Genomic DNA, 27,968 nt, shown 5'->3' with positions numbered 1-27,968 from the left:
ATTTTTTCTTTTTCTTTTTTTTCCCCATTCTTGTATTACAAAGAACCGAGAAAGTTGTTTTCTAGTTAAAAAGTCAAGTAACTTTTTGGTGCTAAACTAACATGAACCCAGGATTTTAGGATTTTGAAACCATTTAATTCTCAACTGGTACCATCGATCATATTCTTTTTTTGAGACGGAATCTCTGTTGCCCAGGCTGGAGTGTAGTGGCGCAACTGGCCCACTGCAACCTCCACCTCCCAGGTTCAAGTGATGCTCGTGCCCCAGCCTTCTGAGTAGCTGGGATTACAGGCATGCACCACTGCATCCAGCTAATTTTTGTATTTTTAGTAGAGGCAGGGTTTCAGCATGTTGTCCAAGCGGGTCTCAAACGCCTGACCTCAGGTGATTCGCCTGCCTTGGCCTCCCAAAGTGCTGGGATTACAGGTGTGAGCCCCCGTGCCTGGTTTTATCATATTAATAACATGAAATATAAACCATGGTAGGAGAAACTGTGATACTCGTTTAGGTGGGTTTTGATACTGAAGAAGTTGATCATGGAGACCATTGAAGGAAAAAGTTCAAAGTAGTTACAATTATTTCATTAGAACATAACATAGTTAAGTTGTAAGTTTTTAAGTTATTTAAAGTGGATGAGTTTTTATGTAACTTCTTTTTAAAACATAGATATTCCAATGTCTGTGGGAATAATTGACACAAGGACAAATCCAAGCCAGTTAAATGCGGTTGAATTTCTGTGGGACCCAGCAAAACGCACCTCTGCTTTCATTCAGGTTTGGATTTTTACGTTATTAAAAGCATACTAACCTAGTTATTTAGGTCATGGCAGGATCAAATTTTTGACCTGGTATCATTTCCCTTAAATGCTTATCTGTAAACTATGTTGTAGTGTCTTTCTATATACATAGTTAGGTTTAATCTAGTAAGTTCATCCTATTGTAGACTAACATATATGAAGACATTTTATGATATGTAAAGCATTATTCAAATGTTATTTTTACCGCTAGTAGTCCCAATTAAAAAAATGTCTATTTTTCATGAGATGTATTTCTCTTGAACAAAAGCCGCCATTCAAAAGGATATGATTGAAAAAAGATTGAAGTTTTAAAATTTCCTATAGCATTATTTTAAAAACATTCTAATACTGAAAAATTCAACAAATAGAATAATAATGATGATTAATTGTCCATGTAACCATCACCTGGCTTTAGCAGTTTTTAGTTGTCTCCTTCTTCTTTTAATTATTGTTGGAGTACTTTTTTTTTTGAGATGAGTCTCGTTCTGTCACCTGGGCTGGAGTGCAGTGGCATGACCTCCGCTCACTGCAACCTCCGCCTCCCAGGTTCAAGCAGTTCTCATCCCTCAGCCTTCAAGTAGCTGGGATTACAGGTGTGTACCACAATGCCCAGCTAATTTTGGTATTTTTAGTGGAGACAGGGGTTTTACCATGTTAGCCAGGCTGGTCTTGAACTCCTGACCTCAAGTGATCTGCCTGCCTTGTCCTCCTAAAGTGCTGGGATTACAGGTGTGAGCCACCATGCCCAGCCTATTGGAGTACATTAAAGCATGTTTCAGACATACCATTTCATCCATAAACATGTCTTTAAGAGATGATTTTTAAAAAGTAATGATAATATCATTATTCTATGTTAACAAAAATAGTAATTCTGATACCCAGTATGTTCAAATTTGTATGTGGTAGAATTTAAACTACCAGGTAGGAAATCTATAGAAGAGGAAAACCACTTACTTGCTGACTAGCCTACATAAGCTATGCTTTGCATGAACTGTAAAAAATAATTTGTATTTTGCATTTTGGTATTCTACCAAGTATTATGCTCCATCAATTAATAATCACTGGAGGCATGGTTTATATCAGTTGAATATTGATAGAAACTCAGACTGTTGGTTTTTGTCTATAAGGCAACTAGTTACATAGTAAATGAAAGTGATACAAGACCTAGCTTTACATCTCAGGTTGTGTTGTTATATTGCAGAGATCAGTTTTAATAATCATCAGAAGAGGGGATGTGTAGCAGTCAGAAATAACCAAGGTCTTACTAGTAACTCTTCGTGACACCCTAAGGCTGTCATCCAGGGTGGGTTTTAGGAGATAGGGCAGAAGTGGTAGAAAATGAGTATTGCCCTCTGGATCCTGTGAATGGACTTTGAAGAGTTAACCAAAGATTTTAGGTGGATTCAGATAGGATGAGTAGTAGGCTTTCTGGACTGTGAAATTTCCCCAGGCAAAGTATCACAAATTGGTGTCTGTAGGAATGGCAGTAAAATGGTTGGCTGTGTAGAGCAGGGGTAATGGCAGTAGAGGGCAAACAATAGCAGCTCTAAATAATGAGGTGAAGATTGCTGTGGATTGAACAGGGCTTAGGACCCTGGATCTGAGATTAGCAGGCAGTTCGAGGTGGAGGTAGGCATTATACACAGGAAGCTGCTGTAGTGTTGTATCCCAGATTGAAGCAAGTCCTGCATTAAATGAGAGGCATTGTGTTGGGCAAGAGCTCAGAAAGGCTCTGTTGGATATGTGAAAGGGAAGCCATATCTTAAAAACAATTAGAGAAGGTCATGGTAGATGATTTGGGTAATACGTGTGATGAGTTCATTTTAAAGAATCTTGAATTTATATATAGTGGTGGCAGGTCACCCAAGAGCGGACAAAATAAAAAAATAATCAGTGGAAGATCTTTGAATCCATTTCAGCTTGAATCGTTTTATAGGTGCACTGCATCAGCACAGAATTTACTCCACGGAAGCACGGAGGTGAAAAGGGAGTGCCCTTTAGGATCCAGGTTGACACCTTTAAGCAGAATGAAAATGGGGAATACACAGATCATCTGCACTCAGCTAGCTGCCAAATAAAAGTTTTTAAGGTAAGAGAGGGAACCTGGTTTTTCAGTAATTAAGGCCTATAAAGCTGTGTGTCTACAGCCTGATGGATGACATAATATACTTTGTTTTTAAGCCTAAAGGTGCAGACAGGAAACAAAAAACTGACCGAGAGAAGATGGAAAAGAGAACAGCTCATGAAAAAGAAAAGTATCAGCCGTCCTATGATACCACTATCCTCACAGAGGTAATGTAATACAGCATTTGGTTTTGGAAGAGAAGAAAAGGTTTGCATATTAGTCTATTTCTAAGATGCGTTTTGTTACAAAAGGGTTGGGGAAGATGGGGTGGCAGTTTGACATGATATTCTCTGTGAAATTTGCGGGGAAAATACTTAAATTTGGGGATTTTGATAGACTGTTTCCTGGGTGGGATCTTAAATGAAGATGCTGAAATCCCAATGAGGTCTTTGAAACAGACCTTAAAAACTTTGCAGTTGGCAAGAGACTTAAGTTGGGGCCTAGAATGTCCAATTTTTATCACTGCTGGGGTTTTGCATTTCCTTTAATTTTGACTCCTCTTAGTCATGCATTTGTTTAATTGGACTGCAGAGACATGAAACAGGGTATTAGATCTTTCTTTGTATAATGAAAAGACATTGATCCCAATCTTTGGTGTTTGTCCAGATGAGGCTTGAGCCTATAATTGAAGATGCAGTTGAACATGAGCAGAAAAAGTCCAGCAAGCGGACTTTGCCAGCAGACTACGGTGATTCTCTGGCAAAGCGAGGCAGTGTAAGGGACTTCTGCTTCTCTTTTCATTGTGCAAGAAACCTTGTGCAGTGTTAGATATAGGACCAACTTCTACCGCAAAGTAAAGCCAAAATTGTTTTTTGATGTCCATGTCTTGATTTAATTTGCTTTTGTTTAGACTTCCTGCTTCTGTTTGTTCCTCACTGAGGAAAATTTCCTAAATCTAACACTTTAAAACAAAGCAAAAACAATGTTGACCATATTGGGTGGTTATGGAGGGAAAAAAAAGACACTCAGATATGTATTCCCTCCCTAATTCCTTCCCTTCCTCCTTCCCTCCCTCTCTCCTTCACACACATACCTCCTTCAAGAGCACTGAAATTAATTGAAAATACTTTCTTTAGTAAATTAGCTATTATTTTTGTGTAATTGAAAAGGGTTTTGCTTTCTCATGTGTATACTTGATAAGAAAGTTTTGTGGACAGAGAAATGATGGCAGCAAGCTTGACATTAACATGTGCAGTTCTTTGTCACATTTTTCTGCATGTAGCATAAGAATGTATGTCTGTCTGTGCTTCTAAAAGCCTGTTTGGCAGCACTGGTAGAAAAAACATCTCTGATGGCATTCATGTTTCTTCTTGGCACTTGCATTGTGAATGAATGCTTCAGGCCAAAGTAGTGTACCTTGTACACTTAGACCTGGATCCCCCTAACATGCAGTTAGGGGGCATCTAGTTGAGTATGTGCTATGTCAGGTTAAGTATAGCAAATCTTTATTTCATGGCATGACTCTTCAGATGAAGAGTCCACAAAGGATGATCCTGTTTTGCAAACTTAGATCAGCTACATACCTTCAGTAAATACAAACACAGAACGTTAGTCATTTAAAATAATTGTCATCGTATGTATTCATGACTACCGTATTCATTGTTGCAATGTTTGCACTGTTAAGGTTGCCAGAGGATTTTTCACTCTTACACATATCACAATTACTGTGGTTAAATGTAGACTTTGAATGTTACTATCACAAGCACTATCACAAGAAACTCATTTCCAAATTACAGTCTTGAATAAAAATGTTTTCATGCTTCTCTATGCAGTGAAACTGAAACTGTACTAATCTCAGTGCCACTGGAAGCACACGTTACATTTTCTTTAACTGGGCTTTTTTTTTTCTTAATTCAAATCAAGGATTGTTAAAACAGCTGTATATTCTTTCCTGAAACACCCACTGCAGCAATTTTGTTTTTATCCTTTTCTGATTTCCCAGCTGAAGACCCACCAATGGTTCTTAGTAAACTTCTTTCGGGCGATTTTAATAACTCACTTTTCCCCTCCTGTTATAAACCATTTAATTGATAAAGAAGTGGGTTCTGGTAATTCCTAAATTAAAAAATTCTTTATAGCCCAGAGATAATCTGAAGATGGGAAAGTTGTTGGTGAATTCTTAATGATTCTTAACTCAAGTCTAAAGTATGCAAAACGTCAGCAGTTCACTGGCCTGGGATTTCACATCTTCCTAGTGTATTGCTTGCTGCCCTGGCTGTCTTTGATTTTGTTCAGATGCTTCTAGGGGTGGTCAGAGCTCATGTTGAAAACCTGTTTTTAAAAAAGCAGGGTACAGATTGATCCCTTACAAAATAAAATTTGCAGTATTTCATATGCTTCTTCAGATTCCTACAAAGGAAGACCAACATTTCGTAGAGTTTTTGACTAGTTACAATTGGCTTTCACTAAGAAGGGATATCCAGACTTACTGTTAGAGTCGAAAAGATGCCAAATTAAATGGTCCCAGACTGAGTAGTCACTACTGTTGCTTACCAGGAGATGAACAAAATTCTTAGTGTGTCTGTTGGTCTTCATCTCTGAGCTGTATGTGATTGGCTCAAACGATGACTGCCAATTTCTACAGCCTAAAATGGGTGATCATTCTTTAATCTACCAGGGGAGGGACTGCGTTCACAGTGTACTGAAACCGTAACCATACCCAGGCCAGGCATTGCTAGCGCCGTTATGAATTACAGGCTATCTTCAGGAGCATATGTACTGCACCATTTGCTTACTTTTAATAGCACTATTTTTTGAGTGTTAGAAGAATCTAAATATCTGAAAGCGAAATGGGTATTAATGGAATTTTGGTAAACTTGGTGTTTCAACCTTACTCTGCCATGCTAACTTGAAGCTTTTTGATGGCTTCATTTCTTCAAATGGCTGGCAGTAATCACCAAAAGTTTAGAGAGACTTGATACTTTTAATATTAAATGGTTACATTATTTAGAGGTATATGTTATGCTGTTATAATATTTTATGTGGAGGGGGATGTTGTAGCAGGAAAAGCTTTCAAATAGTAGAGATAAGGTGACAGTGTGTGATGCCCATGATTAGATTTGCTGGTCAGCTCATAGGGTCTTGGGTTCATCAAACAGCGTAAACTGAGGACATGATATTTTGTAAGATGGAATGCAAAACAAGGGTCTAGTTTTTTTGTCTTTTTGTTTTTGTTTTTGTTTTTTTTGAGATGGGCTCTTACTGTGTTGCCCAGGCTGGCCTCAAACTCCTCAAGCAGTCCTCCTGCCTCAGACTTCTGAATAGTTGGACTACAGGTGTGTGTGTGCTATCATGCTCAGCTTAAAACGTCCTAATTTTAAAAGAATGGGCATTGTTCTGTAAAATGTCATTTATAGCAAAGTTGGTATGCCATGCAATAAGTTTATCAAAGCTCTCTAGCTAGATTAGACTTATTTTTTGAAAGTTGACCGATAATAAAAGTAATAAGTCCGCCATCATTTTTCTCATTTTTAAGCAGATACGTAATTGGGTAGTTGAGATTATTTTCCATTTATCCATTGCTTTTGATAAATGTCAGACAAGTGTTTTAAGCCCCTGTAACCATTTGTGAGGCTTAATTTCTGCCCTCAGAGTGCTTCAGAGTTTTTTTTTTTAGCTCCATTACACCAGTGGTCTTGACACTTACCTACTCAAAATAATTTTTAAATTTTTTTAGAGTGTCTTGTCTCGTCACCTGGGCCTGGAGTGCAGTGGTGTGATCAAAGCTTATTGCAGCCTCAAATTTCTTAGCTCAAATGATCCTCTCATCTCAGCCTCCTGAGTAGCTAGGACTACAGGTGCACACCACCACTGCTGACTACTTTTTAAATTTTGTTTTTGTTGAAACAGTTCTTGCTGTATTCCTCAGGCTGATCTCCAATTCCTGGTCTCAGAATGATCCTCCCACCTTGACCTTCCGAAGTGCTGGGATTACAGGCATGAGACACCATGCCTGGCCTCAAAATAATTTTGAAAAAGGATATGCTTACACCTTATCAAATTGACATCTGAAAGTTTTCATCATAAAATTTTTCATTTTAAATTTAAATAGTTGCAAAGGAAGCAATTTTCTGGCATGGTGGCAATTTGTATTCATAATTTAAGATACAACTGTTACATTACTCTTGAAGTACATCCTATGGAATGTAAATGCCATTGCAGTTTGACTACTGCCATTCTTCATTCAAAAAGTTCATTAAATCCAAAATTCTACTCCGTTCTTCCTTCTTGGTCTCATGTTTCTATTTTACTCCTCTTAAATTTTATCCTAATATGACATACTTTTATACTTGAAAATCTTTAGAAATTTTTTTCTTATTTATATTTTTTGAGTCTTCCAATGGCCTAACTGAAATTTTTAAATGATCACCTAAAAAAAATTACCTTACAACAAATTTACATAAATTGAAATTTAATTTTTAAAATTTCCTGTGGCCATTGCCTCTTAAGTCAGTCAAGAAATTTAAAACTTATTAATAGCAATTTATCAAAAACAGCAAATCATACAGATTTTGATAAATACTTATTAAATGTAAAAATAGAATGCATCGGAAATGCATCTTGAATGAGGAGGCAGGGTAGAACATAACTTCTAGAATTTTATAGATGTGAGAAATTTTGGGTTAATTTTTCTTCAGCAGTGTCATTCAGGTCTTTTTGAATTGTCTGTCAAAAATCCCAGAGCCATTTTTGTATGATCTAGTATATTATTTCAGTATATGTCAGTTGACAGTAGGTCCTCCTGAATTATTTTGAAAGCAAAGAATTGAAAGTTACCTACCTGACTTATAGAAAAACTCAGTCATTAGAGTTACGTACTTTTTCTTTCTTTCTTTCTCTTTTTTTTTTTAATAATTTGTTTTCTTGGAAATGGGGGTCTCACTCTGTTGCCCAAGCTGGAGTGCAGTGGTACAGTCATGGCTCACTGCAGCCTCTCCTTCCTGGGTTCATGCCATTCTCCTGCCTTAGCCTTCCAAGTGGCTATGACTACAGGTGTATACCACCACACCTGGCTATTTTTTTTTTAATCCTAGTATCTTTAGCTTGGCTTTTCGAGAGTCTTTCTTCATTATATTTATTATTTTAATATTTTTGGTAGAAACAGGGTCTCACTATATTGCCCAGCCTGGTCTTTTAACTCCTGGGCTCAAGCTATCCTCTCACCGTAGCCTTCCAAAGTACTGGGATTAGTGGCATGAGTCACCATGTCCAGCCTGGGAGAGTCTTATACCCCAGGGCTATGGTTAGATGTGATACCTTTCTTGTGTAAAATGAGAGAAGGATGTTATGAAAGGGGACCCTTGAAACCAAGTGCTCAGATCCATTGGTGTTAAGAAAGAATACCTGTAGAGTGAAATCATTTCATGTGATGTCTATATCTGAGGTCTGAAGACTTGTATTTGAGATTACCCTGGTGTGCTTAGCATGCTTTTGACTTTGACTTTGTCAGCTCTCCTAATTGTAATACTTAGTGTATCTCCATGTCTTTGTTCCGTTTTGGGTTGGAATTTTGCCTGGAGCTGAAAAATATTAAAGTTCATCATAACTCTTCCAGAAAATATAAAACATAGACAGACAGTAGATAGAGGAAATACTGTACACAGTTGATATATCTTGATGCTGGGCCTGTCTCGTCTGTCTTGAGAATTGTTAATCTTTTAGAGGTATCAGAGAAGCGACATGGGTACTGGTGAGGCTACTCAGAAGGGAAGAGGACAAAAAGAGCACTAGCTAGGTCAGAGCCATGGTTCAGGTCACCATGTGATGTCAGATGTTGCTTATAAATCCTTTCTTGTCTTCGCCATTCTTAAATCTTGATGGGTGTCTGTTGGGAAAGTGATAAAGAGGATACTGGTAAAGAGGGAGGAGAAAGTTCTCGAAAGCAAATTATACTTAAGCATATATTTTAAATGCCTTTATAAATTTTTGCTGCTGTCCACTTTAGGTCTTCTCTAAGATTAATCAGTGTTTAGACACACACAGCAGGTAAAACTTTTCTTTGCCACACAGAAGTAAATTTGACATGTGTCTGTGAGGTTGCTTGATAAATATCAGGTGACTTGCATTTTATAATCTTGCATTTGGCTAGGGAATAAATTACAAAAATATTTCTTCCACATATTTTAAAGGCATATTATTAATTTATTTCTGTTTCTGTCTTTAGTGTTCTCCGTGGCCCGATGCCCCCACAGCCTATGTGAATAACAGCCCTTCCCCAGCACCCACTTTCACCTCCCCACAGCAGAGCACTTGCAGTGTCCCGGACAGGTATCTAGTTTGCATGATCGTGTGCCTGCAGCTAACTAATGTTCATGCACCTTCATTTTCCCATCTCTCCATGTACAGCAGCCTTTTGTTTGTATTGTACCTGAAGAATATAGTAATGGGAAGTAGCTCGTACCCCTGTGGCAGAGGACAATCATTGTCTTTTCTTCACCTACCAGCCATTTTTACTCCTGGCCCCTTGTTCTTTACATATTCACAACTATTGTAGACAAGGGATCATTTTCAAGGTATAGCCAAGATACATTCTTTGTGAGATTAAAGACAACATTAATAGTGTCTGCAGGTAAAGAGAGAAGGACCAAGGGAGTTTATTACTAAGATCATTCATGTGTCTATAATGCTTATCATATCAAAGGTGTTTTCTGCTCTATTTCTTTTCTCTCCCAACAGATAGACTGTTTTTTAAATTGAAACTTTAAAATTAAAGGAAGACCTTTCAATTTCTGCAGATTTGCTGTAGTTTTAGAAATGGAAACGGTGGGCTCTGTTTATTCTGTTATCAAGCCTTGACTGGCAAGAGTTTAGTGAGCTCAGGGTGGGAGGAGGAGACTCCATTTGGGGCATCTTGACAGTGCAGTGGTACCCCGTGGAGGCGCTCCATTCCAGGGCTGTGCCGCAGAACTAATGCAGAGTAGTTCACATCAGAGTTCCTTATTTTTAGGAAGTTTCTTGTTGGAAGGAAAATTATGAAAGCTTAATACCACAAAGGAAAAGGTTGTCCAGTCATGCTGACGAGGTCTGATGAGAAAGCAAGCAAACAGTGTGCTCTCTCTTTCTCTCTGAGGAGATGGATAGATAAACTGAGAAGGCAGCTTCTTGTTACATAGGCTGTTATGCTTTTGGTTTTTTTTTTTTTTTTTTTTTTTTTGAGACAGAGTCTTGCTCTGTCGCCAGGTGCCAGGCTGGAGTACAGTGGCGCAATCTCAGCTCACTGCAGTCTCCACCTCCTGGGTTCAAGCAATTCTCCTGCCTCAGCCTCCCTACTAGCCGGGACTACAGGTGCATGCCACCACGCCCAGCTAATTTTTGTATTTTTTAGTAGAGACGGGGTTTCACCATGTTGGCCAGGATGGTCTCGATCTCTTGACCTCGTGATCCGCCCACCTCAGCCTCCCAAAATGCTGGGATTACGGGCATGAGCCACTGCAACCGGCCTGGCTATTATGCTTTAAGAGTAGGAAAATACCCTTGGACTCAGAAACTTAGAGGAGTGACCAAGGACCAGAAGGTTACCATGTCTGAGGGCTTAGAATAGTTTCCTAGTCAGTCCAGTCTGAATAATCTTAGAAAATGATTATGGCTTTAAAGGTGAGTTGTAAGTTTATGTACTCACTAGTAGACTGGAGAACTCACTGGGTCCCCAGCACTTTTCTAAGTGTTGCGCAATGTAATGACCAAGCAGACAGACCCCTGTCCAAAGGAGCTTAAGTTCTCGTGGGTAGAAAGGATATAAACAATCAAGATAATAAACCTAAGCAATTGAGGCATGGGTGCTGAGAAACGTGATCAAGAGCCAGAAGGTAGCCTTATTCCCTTTGGAGTTGTTTTTCATTATATTTCACTTAGAAGCACAAGGATAGTGTTACAAGTTAGTTCTTTTGTTCTCTTGAAATTCATCCTCTTTAATCTTGGATATATGTATTACTTAAAGGAGTATCGTTTTATATTTTTGTGTAGGATCACTATACTATTTCTTGTAGCTCATTTTTTTTTTTTTGCAGTTATTTTCAACTGTTTAATTTGATGTTCATGTTTTTTCCCCAAATTTTAAAAAAATGAATGTGTATCCTTCATTTTCCTTGGGATTCCGACAATAATTGGGGAAGCCCTTTTGTTTAACAAAACTTGAATTTCTTAATAGAACAGATAAGAAGGCACACATTAAGACAGTCTTCTGTGTCTTAATTTTGTCATCATGCCCACACCCTAACCTGTTGCACTTGCATTTTTGCTGCAAACTTTCATAGCTTTCTCCCACATTATTGCCTTACTTGAATTTGCATAGTTTAACAGCTTTTAATGCCTTAATTTAAACATGTATGTATTATACAAATCATTTCTTCCTTTCTCCCCAGCAATTCTTCCTCCCCAAATCATCAGGGAGATGGAGCTGCACAGGCCTCTGGTGAAGTGAGTATCTTTCTACTAAATCTGTCTGATGCTTTCAGGGTTCTACATTTTAAAGTTTTGTTTTTTGTGCAAATTTATGGAGTATGCAAGAAATCTTTTTGCATGTATATAATGTGGTCATCAAGTCAGGATATTTAGGGTGTCTGTCACCTGAGTAGAGTACATTTTTTAAGGTATAGTCATTCTACTCTACTATCAAATATTGAATTTACTCCTTCTATTTTATTGTATGTTTGTTTGTACCCTTTAGTCCAGTTCTTATCCTCTCCCTTATCCTCCACCCATCCCAGTCTCTGTTACCTATTTTTCCACTCTCCACCTTCATGTGTTCAAATTTTTTAGCTCCCACATATAAGTAAGAATATAAGTCTTCCTGTGCCTGGCTTATTTCACTTAAGACAATGAAATATAGATACAGGTTACAAAGAAAAATGAAATGTTCATGTTGTCCATGTTGCTACAAATGATGAATTCATTAGCAGCAGAATGATTTCATTTTCTCCTTTTTATGGCTCAGTAGCATCCCATTGTGTATCATGTTTAAATTGCTGACAAGGGCTTGCATTATTTGCGTTGCTGACTGGTGAGACTCATGCTGTTTTTGGGTGTTTTTTACTCCAAACTCTGAGTCTTTCTGTGTTTTGTTTAAGTGTTCTAAGTTTGAAAGCTTCCTTTTATTTATGTTCATTTTCATTAGCAAATTCAGCCTTCAGCTACAATCCAGGAAACACAGCAGTGGCTGCTCAAAAACAGATTCTCTTCCTACACAAGACTGTTTTCTAATTTTTCAGGTATGTTTGTGTATGTATGTGTGCATGAGAATGTTTGGGTTTTGTTTCTGTGCTTTTATTAACTATATTTTTTAAAATTTTGAAATAACTATAGATATGATGTTGCAAAGAAAAATGTACAGGGAAGTTCTGTATATCTATCCCCCAATAGGAATATCTTGTATTTTTATTAAATACTATTAAAGCTAGACAATTGATGTTGGTTCCGTCAACAGTTTTACCAGACTTACGTGTACTTATTTGTGTGTATGTGTATATAGTTCTACGTATTTTTTTTTATTTTAACCTTATTTTGAAATAATTTGTGTTTTATAGTAAGTTACAGAGCTAGTACAGTGATGTTTTGGTATACTCTTCACTCCATTTCTCACCTAATTTTAGTACAATAGCAAAACCAGGAAACTGACATTGGCACATTGTATGTTATGGTATAGACTTGTGTACCTACCACCACAGTTAAGATACAGAATTATGCCAGCACTACAATGGTCTCCTTTCTACTACCCCTTTAGAGTCACACACACATCCCTAATCCCCCCACCATCCCTAATCCCTGGCAACCACTTTATATTCTGTCTCTATGATTTTGTAATTTTGAGTGTTATATAAATGCAGTCATATAGTATATAATCTTTTGAGATTGGCTTTTTTTCACTAGCATAATGGTCACCTAAGTTTTTGTGTATATCAGTAGTTTAATCCTTTTTGTTACTAAGTAGTATTTCATAGTCTGAGTGTACTCACTTATGGTTTTTATATACTTATATGTAAGTTTTTTTTCTTGCACAGTAAGCTAAGGGAATGTTTAGAAAAATTTTAAAAGGTACAAAGCACTGCTTCTTCAGGTGGTGCTATAGGAAGCCTGCTTAGAGGAACAGTAATAGATAATGCAGGTGGTGCAAAAGGAGCATTTCCCAAATATATTTGACTGTGGGACTCCTTTCCATCATGACCACCTAGTAACATGTCCTGGCCAAATATCCTGAGACATGCTGGCTCACAGTAAAGTGGTAGTTAGCTTCCTTCACCTGCAACTTTGTGAATCTTTTAAGAGGACAGAACTTGTGTGTACACACACTCAGCCTGAAGGAAAGCTTGATTTAACAAAGAACATGGTTTCTTACTATGCCATGGTAGTGTTTATGCAATGAGTAGGTATTCCCCATGTAGTTGTCTCTTTAAAATTATAGTTCCAGATGGAAGTCATTTGCTAGCTGGGGACTACATTTCTATATGATTAAGTAAAACTTTTTATGGATGAAAAACTAGAAATTATAAAATTTCAACATGGGGGAGCTGGGGTTTGTCTCGCACTGTTGTATGGAAGCAGATGAAAAGCATAGCACATAGAAAAAGCACCGACATTTGGAACTGAGGGAGGCCCCACATTACTCCTGTTAGATTAGGCAGATCCGTGTTTCTATCTGGTGAGTTTTAAGCCCTTTTTACTGTGAGTAGTGTCCACATGGTGTTACCTTCTCCCTTTTCCTTATCCTGGGGCTTCTTCCAAGAAAGTGGGTGAGGAGCTAGCCATGGTACCCTTTGGGTACATCTCATGAGTCACAGCACTGACAGTAGCATGGTGAGGAGGAGAGTGAGGCTTCTTGCTCTATCTTTGTGGGCATTCACATTTCAGGAAGGGTTGTACATGCAGTTATCTGTCCAGTTCTCCGTATGGGTTAAGGATGTGCACACACATACACAATACTCTGGTCACAACTACGAGGTGCATATAGTAAGCCCTAGTAGAGAGATGAAAGAGAGCCTCTCTGCTCACCTGACTGTATAAAATGACTCTATCAATGCTCATGTCTCACGGGAGACGTGCTTCTCTGATCTTTGTTTTACAGACTACCAATTTAGTAGGCTGTCACATTTGAGCCTTTAAAAATAGATGACTCCATTATCTTCCTTCATATGTAAGTGGATGTTTATCATATGGAAGTCATGCCTTCATCCCAAAGGTCATCTTAATTCCCCCAATAAACCGCATCCTTGCTGTTAGTAAGAGAGTAAAACAAAGATTATGGAAACATTCAGACATTAAAAAGTAGAGATAACATGATGAACTCCCATGCAGCCATCTCCTAGCTTCAAAAACCACCAGCATTGGGTCAGTCTTGCTCTCCACCATTTCCTCTCCTGCCTTCGGTTGTATTTCAGAGCAAATCCTAGATGCCGTATCATTTACACTTGAAATACTGAGTAGTATTTCATGATGTGTATGTACTCAGATATGGCTTTTATATACTTAATGTGTAAGTTTTTTTTTCTTGTATAGTAAGTTTAGGGAGTGTTTAGATAGAATTTTTAAAAGTGTCAAGCACTGCTTCTCTAGGTGGTGCTGTAGGAAACCGTATAGAGAGACATTCACACTTTTAAATGACATGGTAAGTAGGATGTGCTTGGGGTAGTCTTGGGGTTTACTGTGTGATTCTCCACCATTCTTCTGTTAAAACTGGCTGCTGTGACGGTGTTGTTTATGTTATAGAATGTTTGACTTTACATTGCATGTTTCATTATAAAGAGGCCCAGTCCGAGTTTGGCTACTATCTGTTACAGACTTTAGGCAAGTCCCATAAACTCTGGACTTCCATTTCCTTTTTTGTAAAAAAAGATTGACTAGCCTGGGTGATCTCAGGGTTGGTTTCTATGGAGTGAGTCAGAAACATGTTTCTTCACATTGTCCAACCCAGCCACTAAATAAGGTAGACGAGTGAAATCCTGTATTTGGAAGAGTTCTATAGGCCCTGCTCTCGTTGATTTAATTCACAGGCCTCTAGACTTCTAAGCACCTTCTTGATACAGGACATGGAAGAGTCAGCATTTTCCTTGGCTCTGAAGGACAGTCTGTGTGTCTTATTGTATTTTTCATGTACATGTGTATATTCAGGATACCTGTGATTATTTTGAAGGACATTGGACTGCATGATGACAGATGCCTGTAAAGCAGTTCTGTTCTTTTTCCATTTATTTGAGAAAGATCTTTTTGCTCTTCTCTAGGTGCCGACTTATTAAAACTGACAAAGGAGGATTTAGTTCAAATTTGTGGTGCAGCCGATGGAATTCGGCTCTATAATTCACTAAAGTCAAGGTAAAATACTGTGAACTGTTTTGCTTGAAATAAGAATGTACCTTTCTTCGTGTGGGGAATTTGGGCAGAATGTGTTTCCACGCTAGGTTGGCGTGTGTGCCTGTGTGCGCCGTCGAGCATCGGCAGCATTGTGCTCACAAGAAGACTGTTTTGTGTACACCTTCAGGGCAGGCCCAGATATGATGCAGGCACTGATGAGGGCAGAGGTAGACTGTAAGACTGGTAGAAATGCACATGGGCAGTACTGATTTCTTGAAGACGACTGGGTTTGTTGCCAAGAAAACAAAACTTCTAATTTAGGTGAGCTATACAGAATCTACGGTTTTCAAGGTCATGACTATTACTAAACAGTTATTAAAAATGTAAACTAATTGTGAATTAAAATGACAGAAAATGTAAATTGTGCTGGCTTGTAAGAACCATTTACTATTATTGCTCTTTCTATACTTGTGGTGTGAGAATTCCATTAAAATTGAATCTTACTGATTTTTAATTTGCTGACTTAATCTTGAAACTTAAATTTACCAGCATCTGACAGACCATCTCAATGGTTTAGAGTCTGGATCATCATATTAGACCACCTGTGATAGTTGGTGTGAGGTGTGTGGTTTTTATATTTTTATTAGTAAATTATTTTGTATAACGAAATAACATTATAAAGTTCTCGTAAGGAAATAGAACTTAGATTCCTGTAGTTGTCATATTTGTCCGTGTGGTAAGGCAGCTTTCTCTCCCAGGCTTATCAGTGGCATCTTCTAATTGCAGGTCGGTTAGGCCCCGTTTAACCATCTATGTCTGCCGGGAGCAGCCAAGCAGCACAGTGCTGCAAGGGCAGCAGCAAGCTGCAGGCAGTGCAAGCGAGAATGGCAGTGGGGCACCCTATGGTAGGTATGGAGGGCATCTCGATTCTGTCACTTCGTTTCCGAGATTGTCAGACAGAAATTGGAAGGACTTGATGGAGCAGGCTTTGGAGAACTCTTGCTGCGTTAGGAATGCCAGGTTGCTCTTGTGAGAGCCTTGACAGTAATGAGAGGTGGCAGCTCTAGGGCCAAGTCCTTGGGAGAAGAGGAAACTGGCATTCTTTCTCAGTTATTTCAGCCACACTGAGGGTCTCTTTTTTCATGTGGCCCCTCAGGCCGGAAGTATCTAACAAGTGAAAAACTAGCTTGAACGGGTCGAGATTTTTTTCTGGCTTTTTTTTTTTTTTTTTTTAATATCAGACTTACTGAAATGATGACTGTAACACTGGCAGCTTAACAAAAAGTAGGAGGGTTTTTCTTTCCTTTTTTTCCATTTTCCTGACTAGGGTTGGGGAAAACTCTTAAAACACCACATATGTGCAACAGTGGATGTATGTAATAGTCCCTAAGTGTGTGGACTTGTCACTGACAAGTGTTTGGTACTCTGGTGTTTTGTCTTTGTAAATAACACACAGTACATTATCTTGGGAGGGCTTCTCACCCTAAGGAGTTAATTGTGCAGCATAGTGCTGGCTTAAGACAGAAATAGAAATTCTGAACCCTCCCTCTTCCCACCTCTAAATATGACCCTTAAAGAAAGTAAACATTTTAAAAGGCATATGTTTTCTCATTTATAGCATGGATATATGGTAATATTTCCTTCTTTCTATACTCTGAAGTAGAACAAAGGCAACACGCTCAGATTTTTCAAAAAAAGATGTGTTAATGGAATTTGGAGATGCAGTTATTTGCCCTAATAGTAGGTAGAGCTCTGAAAAATATTTTGTGGTTTGAAGTTTACTGAAAAATTGGAAGGATATCATCACTATATGAACTTTTCTATTTGGTATCATTTTAACTTCAAAAGCTCTGAATTTTGAGATTATACAAATTCTTAAAGGATAAAAATTTAAAGGAGCTCTCCATGTATCATCAGGATCTTGTATTTCATTTACATATGGTCAACATTATAATATTTTGGAAGATGCATCCTCAAACATGAGTGTTTGTGGAGGGATGTGGGAAAATAATGGAGATTTTCCCATAATCGGAGGTCAGCAAACTTTTTCTGTAAAAGGTCAGGTAGTAAATATTTCCATCTCTTTAGACCATACATAGGGTTTCTCACCTTCAGCTCTGTGATTGTAGTGCTAAAATAGCCACAGACAATATGTAAATGTAGATAAGGCTGTTCCAGTAAAACTTTATTAAAAAAAAAAGTGGAGGGCAGGAATTGGCCTATCTGGGCTATGGTTTGGTGACCACCTGCTCTAGATCATATCTACAGTCTTCCTGTAATTTTAGTTCCAACTTCTCAGTTTTATGTAATGTAAAATCTGAGTTTCTGTACTCTCAAACCGCTTGTTTGGGGAAGCCCAGTTCTCAGTAATGATATTCCTGATTCATGTCTGGCTTTAATCAGTAATTGAGCAGGGCCTGCAAGAGTGAGACTCACTACAGATGTGCACTGTGCAGATGTCTGCTGAAAAGATCTGTGTAGCAAAAACGCAGAACACTGGATGGAATGTGCCTGGGCTCCATTGTTTATATTCTTAGCTTTTCATATAGTATCTTTTATATTATTTACATTTTTGTGGGGGAGGGGTATATACAGACTGCTTTTATTCCTTAGGATAAATTCCTAGTAGTAGGATTACTGGATCAAAAACTATAATATTTATCTGGGCGTGATGGCTCACGCCTGTAATCTCAGCACTTTGGGAGGCTTAACAGGGTCGATTGCGAGAACCCAGGGATTTGAGACAGCCTGGGTAACATGGTGAAACCTTGTCTCTACAGATAATAATAAAAATAATAAAATTAGCCAGGCGTGGTGGCGTGTGCCACCACCATAGTCCCAGCTACTTAGGAGGCTGAGGTGGCAGGGTTCCTTTAGCCCGGGAGGCAGAGGCTACAGAGAGCTGTGATTGTGTCACTGCACTCCAGCCTGGGCAACAGAGAGAGACTGTCTCAAGCGAAAAGAACTATGACTCTTTTAGGATTCTTTTTGTGTACTGCCAGAAATACATGAAATATATATTATTTTAAAAAACAGCTTTCTTCAGGCATAATTTACATACCATAAAGTCCTCTCATTTTAAGTATATAATGATATTTTAGCAAATTTACAGAGTATTTCAGCCATTGTCAAAATCCAATTTGAGTCCCATTACTTCAGGAAGATCCCCCAGGTCCATTTGCAGCAAATTCCTGTTTTTAAACTTTGAATACATGAAACTATATTCATTGCAGAAAAATATGAATAAAGAAAAACTCAAACCTCAAATCTTTTTGTCCAGGGATTTCTGCTAGTCTTTATTAAATTATATTTGTGGATATAAATAATGTATTCTTACATTTTAAATTGGTAGTTCAAGATTTCAAGGTAGTAAAATGGGGAAAGAAATAGTTTATTCTCATTAAAAACTTTTTTTTTTTTTTGGTACTTTGAAAGGTTTGATTTTTCTATCTGTTTCAGGTAGAAAACAGATCAAAGATTACTGTTAAAATGCTGTTCTTTTTTTTCCTTTTAATTTCAGTTTATCATGCAATCTACTTGGAAGAAATGATAGCCTCAGAAGTCGCTCGAAAACTTGCGCTGGTGTTTAATATTCCTTTCCAACAAATTAATCAGGTTTACAGACAGGGTCCCACTGGTATTCACATTCTTGTTAGTGATCAGGTAAATCAAATAGGCATGCTCATTTGCTTTTCCTTTTCACACTGGTATTTACTTTTATACATGTAATTGTAGAATTGTAGAAAAATTCTGTGACCTCTTTTGAAAATACTTACGAGAATCCCGAGAATCATTTTCAGAGAGTTGGGAATCACTTTGGAAGTATTTATAACCAAGAGTTTCAGGCATCCTAGTGATAATACGGAATATAATCCAAGGAAAACTGGCTTAGCCTTCCCTCAGCCCTTTAGGATGCAGCCATTCACTGGGGGACTGTAGGGATAGTGGCAGGCTTCAGCCCTTTTTATGAGGTGAGTCATTTGATGCGTTTTCCTTTTGTCTATTATTTGATGACTAATTTTAAAAAACATGTAAGATTAGATACATAATTTTTTCCTAGTGTTTGGTGGCAAGCAAGTAACAATAGAAGAGCACTTCATGCAATTTTTGTTAGAGTCATCATCCATAGGAGCTGGCAGGGAATGTGCCCCTGTGGGTCACACAGGTGACCAGCCAGGTCTCTCAGGGACCATTATGGGCAGGTATGGTGCAGTGAACACAGGGGAGAGCAGCACGTGTGCATCTTTGCTACCTCACACTGCCTTCATGAATTATTGCTTTGACCATTGAGTCCTGTATTTGTGTGAGAAGAATATTTACTATTTTTAAATCATTTCTAGTGAAGAAACGACACTTGGATCTTAATTGTACTTACATATTTACTTTATCCTTCTAGATGGTTCAGAACTTTCAAGATGAGAGTTGTTTTTTATTCTCCACCGTAAAAGGTACTTTACATGTATGTGTGTCTTAAAATGCTGGACTCGTGAGAGACTGTGTGTGCCTCTAATTAGTGCCTCTTGTGTGTTTATTCTTTAAAATGGCTTTACTCATTTTTAAGAAGAAAATTTGAGAAATTATTAATATTTTTAGTACTTGTAATAGAAATTAGCAAATAAGGAAAAAGAGTCAGTCTTTCTAGATGACAGGAAAAAAAATCTCAGTTCATTCAGCCAACATCTTAGTGAGCATTTTGTGTGAGACACCATGCTTCTGTCACTCGATCGATCTTGAATAAGACAATCCATGAAACTCCTTTTGGGGAAAGCAAACCAAAATTACCAATATGTTAAGTGCCATGAAGGAACAGGAAAGTGTGGGTACTTATGGATAAGGGAGATCTGGGTTGGGGGCAATGTGAAACTGTAAGGCAAGGCTTCCCTGAGGAGGTGTCATTAATCCTGAGACTTGAAGAATGAGAAGGAACAGAAGCTGGCCACAGGAGTAGCATCCCCAGGCAATATGGGGTTGTGTGCAAGGAAGACAGTTGGCTTCTTTTAAAGTCTGGCAGTGGGCCATGTAGCTGCCATGCAGTGTGTGAGGGTGAGCGGGTCAGGGTGGAGTCAAAGCAGGAGGCTGGGCCTGGCCTCACCCACCAGGTGATGGTAGTTTGGATTTACTTGAAATGCATTGGGATGTCACCGAAGTTGTTTAAACACAGGAGTAGTAATATGACTAGATTTTTCTTTCACTGTCACAGCTCTCTGGAGATAGATGAGAAGGTGGCAAATTGGAGGCAGGAGATCCTAGTGAAAGGTGGTGTATCTTACAGATTTATAGACAGGGCCTGGTGAGCTCCACATTTGAGGGAGGAATAGTTCTGACTCCTGTTTTTCAAGTAACCGGGCAGATGGTGATCTCACTGAAGAAGTAACTGTGGTTGGGGTAAAGCAACCAAGAGTTTCACTTTGGATATGTATAAATGTCAAGTAGGCAGTTGACTTCTTACATCTCAAGGCAAACCTGCCCTTGAGATGTAAATTTGGAAGGATTCAGAATATCAACAGTGACTCAGAGCTGTAGAAGTTGTTAAGGTCATTTAGGGAGAGAATGTGAGAAGAGCCAGGACCAGGTTCAGGTGGCTCCCAACATTTAAGAGAAGGGATTCTTAAATGTAAAATTCTTTGAGAAGAGATCATACATTCATAGACTGTTTTAAAAGTCAAGTGAGCCAAGATCCAAATCCAGTCTTAGCACAAAAGCTGCCCCTAGAAGAGGAAGATGTCATGTGTGTCAAGTGTCCCCAGACTACTGAAATACTGATTTTACTTTGTGCCTCACATGTTGCATATGCCATCAGGGTTACCTGCAAGGCTGAACTCTGAACTGGGTCATTCTAACTTTTACTTTGAGAAACATCTTTAGCTTAGTACCCTTCTGCTCAATCTTTCTCACAGCAGTACAGTTTTTACTCTGCATAACTCACATTGTCTAAAAAAGGAAATATATAATTGTATAGTTTTGTTTTGTAAAACCAGTGGACATTTTCTGGTATTAGAAATCATAGGATCTCTTCTCTAATCTCAGTTTACTGTTTATTTTTCTTCAAACTTTGACCTCATGAGAAAAATCTTTTTATTTTTTTTGAATGAATGCCTGTATGCTTCTATTTACTGAGAGACACTTGGCAAAAGGAATGATACTACTTTCATTTATTTTCTTTATTTTTTGAAATGGAGTCTCACTCCATCGCCCAGGCTGGAGTGCAGTGTTGCCATCTTGGCTCGCTGCAACCTCCAGCTCCTGGGTTCAGGTGATTCTCTTGCCTCAGCCTCCCTAGTAGCTGGGACTACGGGCGCCCGCCACCACACCTGGCTAATATTTGTATTTTTAGTAGAAACAGGGTTTCACCATATTGGCCAGGCTGGTCTTGAACTCCTGACCTTGTGATCTGCCTACCCCAGCCTCCCAAAGTGCTGGGATTACAGGCGTTAGCTACCACGCCCAGCCTGGGATGATACATTTTTTAAATGTTTGAAATACTTCTCTGAGTAGCTCAGACATTTTTCTGGAAAAGTCAGATGTACGCATTTGCATTTACTCCCTCAGGTCCTCCGCCCTGACAGTGTTTCCACCTGTTCTGCCTCTAGCTGTTGTTCACCTTTTGGACAGCATTACTATTTATCTTGATAGATGTCCCCCCATCCCCAGAACTGCCAGACAATGTTGGAGGCAGGGGCTTTGATAGTGGGCCAGGCGTGAAAAGCGCAGAATGTCTAAAAAGGGAATGTGTACATGAAGTTTTTTGGGGGAAGAGAGGAGCTAGAGCAAGTTAATCTGCTTATTTCTCATTTAAAGGTAACCTCTGAATTGGGAAGGGAGGTTGTAGTTTGCAGGGAGTTTTCCATTTAATAGGCTTAATTTCCTAAGCCTGACTGAAGAAATTTCTTTCCCTTTTCTGCAGCTGAAAATAGTGATGGCATCCACATAATTTTGAAGTGATGTCTTATATAGACTGAACTATATTCAGTACCAAATAGTCACGCTTACAAGTGTGTGAAGACTGAATCCAAGAAGTCTTGGGATTGGATTTTACCATATGAAATGTTTCATATTGAAAACACAAGATGATCTTTCTAATGAGCTGTATGAGAGGTGAATCTCCTCACTGTCACTGCCATAGCCAAGCATCCTTGTGAGAGTAAGCACATCGGCACAGCATGCATCCAGCTCTGGAGGCCACGGTGCAGGCATAGCTGCCTGCTTCTCTGGCAGAGGCCAGTAAATACAGTTCCTAGAACAGCCTTTGCTGTCTTTTTACACTGTATGCGGTTTGGAAATGAATGTAAAAACTTATGTGGGCATTTACCTTTCTGTGCCAGTTTGGCTTTTATTGCCTGAACCTTATGCTGACCTGGAGAGGAGATGGGGGGGACAGTGCTGTTGTGGAGCCAGCAGTGAATCTGTATGTGGAGAGATGTGTTGTGCTGATGCAGCCATTGGTGGTCAGCTAAGAGGCTTGGCACCTTCTTGGAAGAAATCATGTCTAAGGGTGTACGTTTGATGTGATCATGCCAGATTGGAGAAGATCCAAGCCAGGAAGATGGGCTTGAAGCAAACTGCATTATCAGGAGTACCTTGATGAGAGGATCCGTGTAAATCCTAATAGGTACAAAGACTTTTGTGTTTTGGCTTTGTCACAGATTTATTGAAAAACTTTTTTGCTTCTGCTTCCATTTTTAGCATTTTCGTTTCTGGTTTTCATTTTTGGAGATTCTTTGCCTTTTAAACTCATGTGGTTTTTCTCTTGTTTTCTTCCCTCTCTCCATCTCTGACTACCACTCCCCACCTCACCCTGACCCCCCACCCCCACCATCCCTTTAAAGTCCTACCCCAGACATTGGAAATAGGTGACCCGAGTAGGGGGAGAAAGTATTGTTGTTGATAGCTTCTGACTAGGAGTTAAGGGATCTTCATTATGAACAAGATGAAATTTTTTTCATGGAAACACTAGATGTTATCTGTCAAACACTAAAATGTACCATCCAAATCCCTTAAGCCTCTCCTCAAATATTGAGCTTAGTACAATCACGGATAGACATGCTGGTGATTATTTAGGGGCTTTTTATACACCACGTTATAGCTTCTTTCTTTATAAAAAGAGTGCCTCTTTAATAAAACCAAATGCTTGTCTGCTAGCATACTTTTCAAAGGGAATCCACTGTTTTCTCACTTTCCTCCTATATCTCCCGTCTTTCATCCAGAACCTTCCCAAAAATCCATCAGCAAGCATGTTTGAGGCCTGTGGTGTAGGGGACTGAATTTTTTTTTAAAACTTCTATTCCATTTTAATTGTAGCATCTCTCTGTCCATATACCCAGATGTCCTGATCTGAATGTACTATTTGATCATCTTTGTTCAGGCAAAAATAGAAAATGAGTAATTTTGAGTTTGAAATCTCTCCTAGAAGACAAACTACTTCAGTGGGTAAAAGCTTTGACATTTTATGTTTTATTCATGAAGGGGGTTAATTATTTGCTACAGAGAAGCACGGTCTGTTTTCGTCTTCAGTTTGAAAATATCTGTAACTTAATAGACCCTATAGGCAGAGAGCTTTCCTTTCTTTTTCCCTTTGCTTTTGTGTGACCACATGTTTTCTGTACCAGTCACTGGGGAAAGAAGTGAGTTTATCTCTTGTTTTAAAAGTTTTGCTTGTCTATTTAGCATTCCTTTTCGGATCTCAAGATTTATGGAACAATAAATGTCATTTAATGCTGTGTGCTTATTTTGAATTCTTCATCAGGTTTTAGAAGCGGGGTAAAAATATAGATGTTTATCAAACTTGAAATTCTGCTGAGTGGCATTGAACATGAGTGTGTCATGAAACAGGCTAAATAAATTATGGCACCAGCAAATTTGTTACTTTGTTTTTTTAATAGTAGGATGTACACATTTCAGGATAATAAATGTTTTCTGATTGTTTTGCAGATGTGTGTCTCATTTAAAATCCCAGTTCCTGCTAGTGTCACTTTATGTAATAGAATCAAGGGGTTTTCCTGTGTGTGTTCTGTGCCAGTGTAAATGTAATAAGAGGTTAGTTTTTGCCTTTTGTTTATTTTCTCAAAGCTGATGCAACTGAGGATTTTTATTCCAGTAATGCCAAACTTTTAAAGGAAGCAAACCTGATTTTCTTACCAGGGGTTCTCCTGTTTTGTAAATGAGGCCATGAGTCATTGAGCATTGAGTCCAATAGCTGTGATAGGTTGTATCTTGGCTCAAAAGAAATCGCATATAGAAGGCTCTGGTCATTTAATTTTTTTTTTTTTTTTTTTTTTTTTGAGACAGAGTCTCACTGTTCTCGCCTGGGCCTGGAGTGCAGTGGCATGATCTTGTCTCACTGCAACTTCTGCCTCCTGAGTAGCTGAGATTACAGGCACATGCCACCACGCCTGGCTAATTTTTGTATTTTTAGTAGAGATGGGGTTTGACTATGTTGGCCAGGCTGGTCTCGAACTCCTGACCTCAAGTGATCCACCCACCTTGGCCTCCCAAAGTGCTGGGATTACAGGTGTGAGCCACTGCGCACCTAGCCTTGTTAATTTTTTAAACGAAACTAATTCATAATCACTGAAGCAAGTCTGTTATATGCTCATTTACTGAAGTTACTTCCTCCATCAGTCCTCCTCCCCCATCTCCTCCACAACAGTGGGTATAAATGCATATTTAAGTAACTGCTATGGTATCCATGCAATTTTTAGACCAAGGAATACTAGAAAATATAAAGCAATAAAATGACTTTAATAATTACTCTGATAATCTTGCCAAGTTTCCATCTATGGGAAGATAAATATATATCTGCTTTCTTTTCCTAGAATGCAGCTGAGGTAACATATCCTTAAAAATACTTACAAAACTAGGCTGGACGCAGTGGCTCAAGCCTGTAATCCCAGCACTTTGGGAGGCCGAGGCAGGTGGATCATGAGGTCAAGAGATCGAGACCATCCTGGTCAACATAGTGAAACCCTGTCTCTACTAAAAATACAAAAAATTAGCTGGGCATGGTGGCACATGCCTGTAATCCCAGCTACTCAGGAGGCTGAGGCAGGAGAATTGCCTGAACCCAGGAGGTGGAGGTTGCGGTGAGCCGAGATCACACCATTGCACTCCAGCCTGGGTAAAAAGAGCAAAAGTCTGTCTCAAAAACAAAACAAAAAAAACTTACAAACTGTATCTAATAAAGGTATTGCTAGTCATGGGAAAATGTCTTGCCTTTGCTTTTTCACTTAAGTTTCTCATGAGCTCCTGGCCCTTCAGTGTGGGGGAGTGGTTGTTAGGAAGGGCTGGCCACCATGAACACCTACTTTCACAGTGAAGGTGGCGATAGGTTCTTAATAAAGATCGTAAATGGGGACAGCGTGGAGCAAGAATCAACCACAGTAAAGAGTAGTCATCTTACCAGATTTCAGATAACATCAGGAAGGTGTGAATTTGGAAAATGGTTTTCCTTGGATGTGTCTGCCATAAAATCATAGCAATAAAACCCTCTGACTTAATTTTTTTAAAGCATTGCAATGGTTTATTCAATTTTATGAGTCTAAAAGGTACCAACACTTACGGATCTGAGTTTTAAGTTTGTAAAACTTTTGAGTAGTTATGGTGTAACCTGATTTCTAAGATTTCAAAATAAACTTGAAAAACAAAAATCACATCCATTTTACATGCATCCATTCATTACTTTTAATTGATTATATTACAGTTAACTTAAGCCTAATTCTTTTTCTTTAAGGTCCCCCCAGTTTTAGAGAGGCGTGAACATAATTAGCTTTTTTCCTTTAATAAAAATGCATGATGTGCTGTAGCATACACCAGAGCGTCTACTTTTCAGTCAGGCAACACAGACTCCGAGCTGCTTTTGTTTTTGGTCCCTGGAGGTGTATATGACAAGTTGACAAACAGAAAGGTGAAGACCCTGCTCCACCCAGTATAGAGTCCTCTTTTCTTTGGTGTCTCATGGAAACCTATTAACATGCCTTTCACATAAGTCTCTACATATAAAACTATCAGGCATTATGAATTTGCAGTACAGTCACTTTGATAAAGTTGCTTTTTTATCTTCAAAGTGGAAAAGTCCTGCTAATCAAAATGGAATTGTGAATTAAAGTAGGCCACTGGCTTAAGTATCAGGTAGAAAATCAACAGCTTATTTTTTCTGCTCAGTTTGTGCTAACACTGATGGTCTGCTTGAGGAATGCTGAGAATGCCAAGGGTAGGACTTTAGTACCTAGGTAGGTACCCATCTCTTAAGAGATCCAGGTTTCTGGCATGGTCCTGGCTGCATTGAGACCACTTGGCACATGTTAACTGACACAAGGCTTTGATTGTTTCACAGCAGAATAAAGGTGAAAACTATCACCAGAGTTACAGCAATCCATACAGAAGTCTTTTACCTGTAAATGCCTTTCCCAATGGAGAATCAACAGATTGGGTGATGGTGGAGTAGGTCAGGAAGATTCATGTCTTCTAGAGGAAAGGATGCATCACCCCTTGGGCTCAGGCAGCTGCTGTCAGAGAATGACACAGCACCTGCACAGTCGCTGTCCACTTCCTGCCACTGCTGTTGGTGGGGTGACGGGAGCAAAGTAGGCGTGGACTTTGACATGAGGGAGCTGAGCCTGAAAGGATAAAGAAAGTTTTTACACTGGTATTTTTAGGATTATGGTCATAATTCTAGAAAAGCCTATAGTCCATTAAAAATCACCTTAAGTCCGTTCAAATAGAATTTATGCTATAGATGAGAGCTACTCCTGTTACTCCCCCTGTCCTCTGCCCCCCAATAGTACCTTCTAAGAATAAGTGAAAACACTTGAGTTGATATACATTGATATATTTCCACCCAGGGGTAGTAACCAGCCCTGTTTGCAGACTAAGTGAATGTTCTCTACAGCTGTAGCACCCTGGATGGGGCTGTTTTGGGACATAAACACAGTTGCCTAAACTTAAAGCATAATCAAGAATGTAGGTGAGGCCGGGTGCAGTGGCTCATGCCTGTAATGGGAGGCCGAGGCAGGTGGATCATGAGGTCAGGAGTTCAAGACCAGCCTGGCCAAGATGGTGAAACCCCATCTCTACTAAAAATACTAAAGTTAGTCAGCGTTGTGGCTCACGCCTGTAATCCAGCTACTCAGGTGGCTGAGGCAGGAGAACTGCTTGAACCCAGGAGGTGGAGGTTGCAGTGAGCTGAGATCATGCCACTGCACTCCAGCCTGAGCAACAGAGCGAGACTGTCTCAAAAAAAAAAAAAAAAAGCCAAATTCCATTAAGCCCTCTTACCTGCAACTTAGCCAAGATAGTTCTACCTCCTACTCATAATGACCTTAAATTGCTTAACTGCTTGCCTTTAACATAGGCTTTTTTTTTTTTTTGGCTCTTACCCCCATGCTGGAGTGCAGTGGTGCAGTTTTGTCTCACTGCAACCTCTGCCTCCCAGGTTCAAGAGACTCTCCTGCCTCAGCCTCCTGAGAAGGCAGCAACCATGCACAGCTGATTTTTGTATTTTTAGTAAAGATGGGGTTTCACTGTTTTGGTCAGGCTGGTTCGGAACTCCTGACCTCATGATCTGCCTGCCTTAGCCTCCCAAAGTGCTGGGATTACAGGATGAGCCACCACGCCTGGCCCAACATAGGCTTTCTTATAAGGGCTCTGATCACCAGACTATGTGAAATCTCCACCCAGACCAGACCTACTTTGGTTGAATCTTCCAGGGTGAAGTCTAAGTGAGAAGATTTTGAGGATGTCTAAGGTGACACTATTAAACCAGATCAGTCTGCA

At 39.1% G+C, this 27,968-nt stretch overlaps 2 protein-coding genes across 16 annotated transcripts in view; one reads left to right on the top strand and one right to left on the bottom strand.

Annotated features, from left to right (window-relative positions):
* Positions 1–24,127, top strand: part of UBP1 (upstream binding protein 1) — a 50,099-nt gene extending 25,972 nt beyond the window's left edge. The window contains exons 5-17 of one of the 4 annotated variants that reach the window (XR_013528725.1): positions 667–773; positions 2,733–2,885; positions 2,978–3,088; positions 3,528–3,635; positions 9,085–9,188; positions 11,282–11,336; positions 12,034–12,127; positions 15,131–15,221; positions 15,388–15,521; positions 15,987–16,105; positions 18,721–18,863; positions 19,597–19,648; positions 22,105–24,127. Coding sequence is in view for 2 of the 4 variants with exons in the window: in XM_017965931.4 (XP_017821420.1) it covers positions 667–773; positions 2,733–2,885; positions 2,978–3,088; positions 3,528–3,635; positions 9,085–9,188; positions 11,282–11,336; positions 12,034–12,127; positions 15,131–15,221; positions 15,987–16,105; positions 18,721–18,863; positions 19,597–19,648; positions 22,105–22,142 (1,175 nt within the window). In the remaining 2 variants the exon portion in view is untranslated. Of the gene's footprint in view, positions 1–666; positions 774–2,732; positions 2,886–2,977; positions 3,089–3,527; positions 3,636–9,084; positions 9,189–11,281; positions 11,337–12,033; positions 12,128–15,130; positions 15,222–15,387; positions 15,522–15,749; positions 15,963–15,986; positions 16,106–18,720; positions 18,864–19,596; positions 19,649–22,104 lie in introns of those variants that run through there. The other 3 variants (XM_017965931.4, XM_035278307.3, XR_013528726.1) reach the window with 3 other exon arrangements.
* The window catches only part of FBXL2 (F-box and leucine rich repeat protein 2), a 171,963-nt gene continuing 144,052 nt past the window's right edge, over positions 58–27,968 (bottom strand). For 9 of the 12 annotated variants that reach the window (XR_013528727.1, XM_035278308.3, XM_035278309.3 and 6 more), the window contains one exon: positions 25,694–26,812. Coding sequence is in view for 8 of the 12 variants with exons in the window: in XM_035278308.3 (XP_035134199.1) it covers positions 26,705–26,812 (108 nt within the window). In the remaining 4 variants the exon portion in view is untranslated. Of the gene's footprint in view, positions 8,746–25,693; positions 26,813–27,968 lie in introns of those variants that run through there. The other 3 variants (XR_013528728.1, XR_004735957.3, XR_013528729.1) reach the window with 1 other exon arrangement.

Source organism: Callithrix jacchus, chromosome 17 (assembly GCF_049354715.1).
Source record: "Callithrix jacchus isolate 240 chromosome 17, calJac240_pri, whole genome shotgun sequence".
NCBI classification, from domain to species: Eukaryota; Metazoa; Chordata; class Mammalia; order Primates; family Cebidae; genus Callithrix; species Callithrix jacchus.
The sequence above is the reverse complement of the archived record's forward strand: the minus strand, read 5'-3'. Positions and strand labels throughout refer to the sequence as shown.